Genomic DNA, 9,580 nt, shown 5'->3' with positions numbered 1-9,580 from the left:
TTTTTGTTAATCCCATTATTCATTTTGCATCAATTTCAAAATTTTAATATTTTTATCCAATTTATAACAAATTCAACTTCTGTTTTTATTTATAAAAAGTAGTTATTAAATATTAATACTTTTCATTTTAAAATAATGATATATTTTAAATGCATTAATTACTAATTTTATATTTTTATTTATTATAATATTTGTATTAATGAGACACTTATCCATTATCACTTAAGTGAATATATTTATTTATTTATTTAATATAAAAGATACTAATTTTAGCATTTAGTATTATGTGTATTTTTAAAATAAAGTAAAAATTTGATGATATATAATTACTTTTTTATTGGCTTTGATGAATTAAGTATTTATTTTCTATAAATATAAAACTATTTTTTAACTAGAAAATGATTTTTTAATGTATGTCCAATTGACACGTTAAAAAGTTAAAATTAAAAAGGTTTTATTAAAAATGAAAATATTAATTATTTTAAAATCATAAAAAGTATGCAATATATATTTTTTATGATAATTTAAAAATGCTTCTTAACATTTGCCCCTGGACACGTGTTAGAAAAACCAATTATAAAATGTATGATTTTTCAACACATGTTAAAAAGTTTAAAATATAAAATTTTTATTAAAAATATTTATCATCTTAAAATTATAAAAAAACAATATATACTTTTTACAGTAGTTTAAAAATATTAATAATAATAGGGCTTTTAGCCCCCTTGATTAGCAAAAAAATAAAATAAAAATTAATAATATATATTTAATATTTTTTAACATACACAATAAAAAACAGTAAAAAGTAAATGATTTATTTTTAAATTATTAATTTTTTAAAATTCCCTTATTTCGTTAGACTTTGGATAATCTCTCAATTATCAATATCATGTTTTCAATGGAATCTTATTATCAAACTTGTAAGACCTTACTAAAGTCTGAGTCAGTCAACTTGTGAATGATAATTGAAATCACCTGTGTCGAACATAGTGAAATCCATTTCGATAAATAAACTTTCCATTACATCTTGTACATTAGTTTTGTAATATTAATTCATGTGCCTTGTTTGGAAATTAGCTTTGTATTTGCTTCAAACTAGTCTAATTGGTTCTTTTACCCTTCTATATTTAATGTATAACTAGCAAAAATTCACGTTTACTTCGAAGTTATTAGTTATATTTTTTTCGTTGGATTCACATTTACAGGCTTTCTAACTTTCTAACGTGTTTCCAAACACACAAGAATACAAGTTTTCAAGCTGCATGAGTTCATAGTTTAAAGAGAATTCTATTTGCAATAGAAAACCATGTACAATATAAAGAGTGAGAAGTTGATGGTCTGCAATTGTCTCTATGTTTCCTTTGTCTTCGAACAACGTGTGTGTATTTATCTGTCTATTCTATCTATAATAGATGTTTCACTTATATATGTTTTTTAAGTGAGCTCTCACTTTATAATGCGGAAGCTGTCGTTAACAGCTCTTGTTTCTGAGATCACAAACTGCAACAAAGTAGATGATAGTCAATTTAATTTGTTAAAAAGGAAAAAAAAAAGAAGTATGAAGTGATTCTAAGAGCACAAGAGAACTGAAGATAATAGGAGTATGAAAAGTTATGAAACAATGAATGGTAATTTTATTTCATTGGTAGCTATAATATGAGTGTGTTTAGTTGACTTGGGACATCCTTGGTAAGAATGAAAATTTGGAAGGTGGTAAATGGAAGAAATATAATGGGGGCTACATTAATATTAACTGTTCCAATTTTCACCTTCACATTTTCACCCAGATCAATTACCAAGTACCCCATTAGAAAGAAAATGAGCCTTAGAGCAACATTGATGCTTAAAAGAACCTAATCAACACTTGATTTATTGTTTGAGAAGTCATATGAAAGTGTGACTTCCATTATAGATCTGTTGTCTTTTAGAGGGATTTATAAAATTTGCTCTGAAAGGGAAATTATTGATCTTTGCATTTGGGAAAATATTTTGTAGACAGCTATTGGGATGTCTACCCCTAGAGAGAGAGAGATTATGATGGGTTATGTAATGTGATAGGAAGAGATTCCACTGAGAAATCCTTGACAGAAGTATATTTCCTTTTTCTACTTTGGCGATATTGAGTTGGAGTATAAGCATGTAAACACTAACCTCTAAGTTTAACTCTTTTCTAGTAGCTTGTGCTCTTAAATAACCAAACTCGGAAATCCTTTTCAGGCTCCAGCTCCTTGCCTGTGATTAAAGAAAATATACAATTTGATTGCTTAGAAAAAAAACATAAGCACAGTCCTTAAGATATGGATGCACAATATGAATAACTGTAATGTAATTTTCCTGCAAGAAGTGAAAATATGAAGAAAGTGTAAAGAATCTGGAGGAAGGAGAATGATGAAGAGATAATTACTTACATTCCTTGAGAACTGGTCTAAGGTAAAGCCAGCCATGCCAATGACAGCATGCACGGGAGCAGTGTAATTACTGTTATCATATGTGTCTACTCCATTTTTATCTTTTGTAGGCATGGATTTACATTCATTTTGATACACGGAACAAGTTCTCTCATAATTATGCACATGGCCGAAAAGAACCAAATCAACCTGTTTCATGTTCACAATTCAGTTTACTACTACTAGAAGGAAATGTATAACAAGGCCCAAGGGAGCTTGATTTGCTAACCTTATTTTCCAATAGTAATGGCTCCACATCTTTAACAAAATTGCCATCAACAGAAGAAAATCCACTGTAAGAGGTGTACATTGGTCTGTGTCTGCATGTAAAAATGTCATGAATATGCTTAGTAGATTGATCCCAAAGTTGGGACAACAACCCATTTTTTGAAAATGTGTATGACTCACCCCATGAAGACTAGCCAAGGTGTTTTCTGTCTATTAACTGATGCCATGTCCTTTTGCATCCATTGATACTGAAATAGGGAAGTTATACATATTATGTAACCATTCAATTGAGCTAGAAATATAAGAAACAAAATAATGTCTTCCCTCATTTTACCTGCTCAGAATTCTTTGACCAGTCATGCTCTGTTGATATTACTGTGAAATGAACACTTGCTTGTTCAATAGAGTACCAAGGCTTATCCTTTGCTGCAGTTGGCATTGGAAAGTATGTTTCATAAGGTACTCCGCATTCCCCACCGGAGTCGGGAGTGACATACACTGAACCGGAATCTATATAATCCCTGAGTACAAACAAGAAGTCTAAAAATGATACCATAACATTTTTTTTTTCTATTTTTCATGAAATTTACAATGCATGTCATTCATTTGAGTACAAAAATTAATAACATGCATTAAATTTTAAATATTCATCATTCTACAATTTACAGGAAATTAAGTAATGATTTTCTGGGAACTTTGTCTAAATGCTTCAGGTAATAAAGTAGATATTTGAGGAAATTTCAAGAAAATTTGTTGGAAAGCATTATCATTCATGTGAATGCATTACCTTTCATGGTTCCCTATTGTTGTCATATAAGGAAGTCTTGAAGCTACTGGATTAATAAGGTAAAGGAAGAAATCCCATTCTGCAAGAAAACCTGTGGCATAGCTTATGTCTCCAATGTGAAAGACTGAATTTACATTGTTAGAATTCACTTCATTGGCTATTGCTTTAATAACTGAAAGAGCTCCTGGCTGTTTGAAAAACAAGACAAAAACTATTCAGTACATACTGATGATGTGAGAGAAGCCCAATGACCTCCAGCAAAATACCAAGACCCTCATCACTAGTCCAATCCTAGTGGCCTATGTCAAGATGCATCTGAATTATAGATGCTAATTTATTCGAAGTAGCAGTTTACCTGAATGTAGTGTTCTTCTGAAGCATCAAGAGGAGTCTTGCCCATATCACCATATGCAATGAATCTGAGCTTACCTGATCCTCCAGCAGGTGGAGTTGAAAACTTGATTTGTTCACTCCAACCAACGGAGTCACTGGACCATAAGCAGAAGGACAATATCAATTCATTTTAATGAGGCAAATCACAATTCTTGAAATATATAGTGCACATATACAAATCTTGGAGTTTAGCTATATTAGTATCATTCCATTAAGTAGCCTAGCAGCTAAGTTCTTTCCATACTATTTTTAAGTTTGACAGATATTCGGTATAAAATCATATTAATGCATCTAACATGATAGAATAGATAGTTTATCAAACTATACCCTCAGTTTATTCCATGAAGTTCATACCTTCCATATCTGTAGGAGAAGGTGCTTGAAGGTTTAAGTCCTGTCATAAGTACTGAATGAATGTATCCTGGATCATGCCATCCGAAATCCTTGGCAGGACTTGGCAAAATTGAAGCTGTAAATTTCGGATGGAAACAAATAATCATGAGCTAAACGATTATAAAAAATGTTCCTTATCAAAATAACGTAAAATACTAAATTACTTCACTCAACTGTTCGTTCACCCTTCAAATTAAACTACATAATAGAAGCAAACTTAAAACATATGAAGAAGGGAAGTAAAGCTATGACTCACTGCACATATCATCTTGTGAAAATGTAGTGACTGCTGAAGTAGCTGTTTTTCCACTTTCATATTGGACTTTCTGAGGTTCTCTGTCTCCACTAACCCATGTCAATCTCATCTACCCCACCATTCATTTAAGAACCATTAGCTTTTATCCAAACCCATTTGAGAATTAGTGTGTGATTGAAAATATTATAACAGTGAATTCAACGTAGAAGTTACAACTAAATAGCAATAAAATAAATGTGGATCCTTAAGCTTTTGAACACAAATTAAATCACGCTATTAGTTTGAAGTAGAAAAAGTAGTTTGCTACTTACTGAAGTTCCAGTTGAATCTATGCTTGAGAGATGTCCATAGAGTGGCCGCTTAGGATTAGCAAAACCCAAAGGCTTGGACTTTCCCACAATGCAGGGTTCCACGAATCCACCGGTGAAGAACACAAACTCAATGTCACTTCTAATGTTGATAACATGAAACTTTATTGAACCACCGCAAGTTATGACAATGCATTTCCCATTCTGGTATTTCTTGCATTCTTTATTTCTGCAATTGAGGTAGTCTGGATCGTTTTTCATGTATTGTGCCTAGCATTTGTGTTAATTCGAAAGAACTTAGCATTGCAAAATTTACATGACATTTTCATGACTGGTGATCACATAAACTAACGTCAATTCTTTATCATATGATATATTTCGTAGTGCCCTAGCAATTTTCTGAAACATTTTCACGTGCCAATGTGATTACCTTTATGGTGCCTATTTAATTATTTTTTATTGTTGGTAAATACTTATGATATGATCAATGATAATGTTTTTTTAAGCTGTAAAGCACATGGAATTCATTGATGACAGAGATCACATATCCACAAGTCAAACTGAAGCATTTCAATAGGTACTTATTGCATTCAAACCTATCAACAATAGTGAAAGACGGCTTCAAAAAAACCACTAGTTAAAGACATTTGGCTCGGAGGAAAGATATGTTTAATTCGAAAAAAAGAGAGAAATTGATAATTAATAATTTTGCTTTTGCATGACTTTAAGCCTTTGTTTAACTAGTTCAGTAATAGAAGATTGCATTAGTAGATTCTTTTGTTTCATTGAGTATAGTCATTTTACCTGTTTAAATTGTTTTATAAGTTAAAGTTATAATCCATTTAAAATAAATTTAATTATAAAAAATATTTTTTTGTGTCATATATATATATGAGTAAAATCTTATTACACCAATGTAAATTTAAAAACTCTTATACTCAATTTGATTGAGTCTTTTATTTAATCTACATCTAACAAGTTATGATTTATTACTTCAATGACCATTAGATGTACGTTAAAGGAAAGACCCAGATCAAGTGTAAAAATTTTTAAACTTATACTTGTATAAAAATATCCTTCTTATATATATATATGAAATATGATTCATTGACACTAGGTGTAAATTTAAAAGACTTATACTAAATCTTAATTATATAAATAAATATTCTAATAGTTGAAAAATTACTTTTTTTTATTATATATATATATATATATATATATAATTTTGTTTATTATGAAAATGAGTTAACAAGCTCATTCGGAGTTTATGGCTTGTGTTGCATTTAGTTAGGTTAATTTTTGAAAAAACGAACCTCTTTAATGAAAGCAATTAAACTTTAAAATATTTAAAAAGCATTTTATATCCAATAAGTTAGTTTATTTTAAATAAATATACTTAAAATAGTTATTATTTTATTTATTTTTTTAAATGTCTTGAAATTATGTTATATATGACTTTAAAGGATTATACCCAATAACGTATTTAGAGATAAATTTTAAAAAAAAGTTTGTACCTCAAAGACACACACATATATATAAACTCTAACTTATTCTAATTTATTCTCACTCATTTCAACTCCATATGTCACGTTATCCCGTGATGGAAGAATCAAGCCAATGATCCTTCACAACGCAACTCGCTCCAATTATCTCATCCTTTATATTGAATGTAAACTTCACTTTCAGAGTATCAATCCTTTAAGTTACTTTGGTGTATCTTTCAATTAATGAGAAATCTAATTATGGGGCCTCGAACCTTTAGCTTGTAGTTTTCAAGATTATCCATTTTTTTCTGCTTTTGGACTTTTCAATCAAAACACACTTTAGCATAATATGCATCACAAAATTTTATTTATGAATCTTGTTGCAGATAATGTGACCAAAAGCAAACCATATACGTTCTCTTCTCTGATCTCATCAAGAGCAAAAAATCAGTTTCTTGTTTATAATTATTAACGCAATCGTCTTCATTTGCAAGGAAAAAAAAGTGATCAGATGCAACCATCAAATCATCCAAATCACGAAAATGCTATTGTCCAGAGAAATTAGAAAAATATAAATTTGACAAATAATAACGAATAAGAATAAGCCTTATTCCACGTCACCAAAAATTGAATAAATTAACCAAATGAATAAATTTTATGAGAACGAAACAAGACCTCATACCATTTCTGAGAATAACTACAACACATTGCGTGACTGTAACGTAACTTTGACAATGTCTTCAAGATATCATAATTTTGACACCCAATTTTTTGGCTTTAATGCCCTTAGAAGCTATTTCTTATTCTTCCTTGACATACCAAAAGAAAATTTTACTTTGATTTAAAAAAGAAAAATTAAATTGATGTAAATTTCGTGCGTTTAGTTAAATTTTCATAAAACTCATTTAAATATAAGAAGTCACCACTATGTATAAATGTGAAACAATGGAAGGCAATTAATGCTGTTTATGCACAAATTAAGCACATGAAAAAATGAACTTCTTTCTTTAACCAAAAATGAATTGAACTCTTGAAAAATTATATTGCTGACGCCTGTACCTGTACAGTATATATTTTCTCATAATTATTTTTTATTATTTAGTAACTTTCTTTTATATTTTATTTTATTTTTAAAAATTAAATCAGAAAAAATAACCACACAAAAATAGATATTCATATTTTAAGGAAATGAGATTTCCCAAGCAAAGACTCAACGTTTGTGTGAGTAAAATTCCAATCCAGCACGTGAGAAATTAAATAGAACATTTATTTCCACATGCATGTAGAAGTATCTGATTTTGACACGTCAATATAAATATGAAGCGGATTCTAAATAATCTATAAGTGATATTTTATAAGCTTAAAAAAATGAAAATTTGATATATATAAATGTTACAGCAGAGAATGCAACGGAGAAGGAAAAATGTGTGTGGACTGGGTTGAAACTGAAAGGCGTCCAAGGCATGTACACATGATGAAAAGCGATAGCAAAACTGAAAAAGGTGCACATGGACAATGTGTGCACCGTTCAAAAGGAACGGGTCAGATTGCGTAAAGCAAGTGTCTATCAACATACAGTTGGAGGATACTTATCGGTCATGGGCAAGATTACATTACGGTGTAGTTACTGTTGAAATGAATTTTAATTTTTTAAAATATTATATGTATATATATAATTGTGTTCCCTTTAGTTTCGGTTGAAGAAGTAGTAGGAAAAAATAATGACCCTGCAAAAGATTAGTGCACAAGCTCACATGAGTAAATAATGGAAGTTTAGATAGTTTTAGAGAGATTTAGATTCATACCCATAAAAAAAGGTGGGAAGCGGTTTAACTAAAGATATATATTTTCAAAAATATCATGTAAAAAAAAATCATTCGGATATTAATTATATCTAATATTATTTTTTTTAAGGAGTAATTTGATTATTTACTTAATTATATCATATGAAAATTACAAGAAGACTTGACGGCAAAAACAATAACATCGTCAATTTACAAATGAATGGAAAGGACCACCTTGTAATGTGTCCTTTCTGTTAATTTTCATAAATATAAAAAATAATTAAGCTTGAAAATGATAGAAGAAATAGATTAAAAAAGAAGAAAAATAAATAAATACTGTGCATGTAATGTAATTACAGAAGCAAGTTTTGCACCATAAACCCGACAAAGAGAATAGGTGCCACATTTATGAAGTATGCTATGAATGAACAATATCATGAATGCAAGTTGTTCCATTTACTTTTTCATTTGTTGATCATACTCCATAAATTGAAAGATGCTATTAATCTAGCTGGACATTGCACAAACATCTCACTGAACAAATCAATAACCTCAGAAGAAAGAAAATGATTGAAAAAAGGTGGAGCTGCAGAGAATTATTAATTTAATTTAAAATGAAAAATAAAATATAAAATATAGTAGAACATTTGAAGCAGAGGAATGTGCATGAACACACCTTGACAGGGTAATGACAAAGCAGAGGAAGTTTGGCCGTATCACCAGTTTGTAGATAGAAGAAATCATTGAGAAGACACGATTTAACTCTGCATATGCAACAAATAAAACAAAACCAATTTCATGTTATTGGAATGTTCCATCATCATTATCTACAATCATGCATGTGTTATTCAATTCTTAGTTCTTACTCAGAATTTGAAGGTGATATCATTGCGACCCAATCACCGGGTTGAGGATTCGAAACGCCGGTGACGGTGACTGTGACAAACTGGTCATCTGACAAGCTAGAATTTGGACTCACATTAACTTGAAGATAACGATTTGAAGCAGAGCAATCCTTCAAAAATCGTCTATTTATGGTTCTGAATTCTGATAAGGCGGTGAAGTTGCGGTGTAGAAGTGTGGTATTGGAAATGACAGGGCCCAAAAGAGAGGGAGTGGGAGTTGCAGAGGTTGAAGAAGTGAGGTTAAGGAAGAGAAAGAGTAAAATGGAGAGAACCCAATTACGGGATTCCATGGAAGCAGGGGAAGAAGGAAAATATTGCATAAAGCCTTTGAGATTGTTGCATATATATATATATATATATATATATATATATATATATATATATATATATATGCTTGGTTTTGGGTTTAGGGTTTATATCAAACTTTGCATCACTTAAATGGTTATTATGAGACTTAGGATGTTTGCCAAATTAAACGTATTTTTAATGATTGTGTTAACTCATAATAATAAAATTTTTAATGTGTATTTAAAAATATAGGTTAACAATTAAAAATATTAAAATAAAAATATTTACACTATTAATTTTTTAAATT

General features: G+C 29.8%; 1 protein-coding gene across 1 annotated transcript; it reads right to left on the bottom strand.

Annotated features, from left to right (window-relative positions):
- Window positions 1-1,134: 1,134 nt before the first annotated feature.
- LOC113864591 (probable inactive purple acid phosphatase 27) lies at window positions 1,135-9,329 on the bottom strand. The gene is made up of 13 exons (XM_027498481.1): window positions 8,947-9,329; window positions 8,757-8,844; window positions 4,816-5,082; window positions 4,505-4,613; window positions 4,210-4,324; window positions 3,818-3,950; window positions 3,463-3,650; window positions 3,010-3,196; window positions 2,856-2,923; window positions 2,677-2,767; window positions 2,409-2,597; window positions 2,152-2,232; window positions 1,135-1,500 (listed from the first exon to the last, which is right to left on the bottom strand). Exons 1-13 carry the CDS (start codon window positions 9,303-9,305, stop codon window positions 1,447-1,449), a joined length of 1,929 nt encoding a protein of 642 aa, XP_027354282.1. The 5' UTR covers window positions 9,306-9,329; the 3' UTR covers window positions 1,135-1,446.
- Between the last annotated feature and the right edge of the window lie 251 nt (window positions 9,330-9,580).

This window comes from Abrus precatorius, unplaced genomic scaffold, assembly GCF_003935025.1.
Source record: "Abrus precatorius isolate BTA unplaced genomic scaffold, Abrus_2018 Scaffold4, whole genome shotgun sequence".
Lineage (NCBI taxonomy): Eukaryota > Viridiplantae > Streptophyta > Magnoliopsida > Fabales > Fabaceae > Abrus > Abrus precatorius.
The sequence above is the reverse complement of the archived record's forward strand: the minus strand, read 5'-3'. Positions and strand labels throughout refer to the sequence as shown.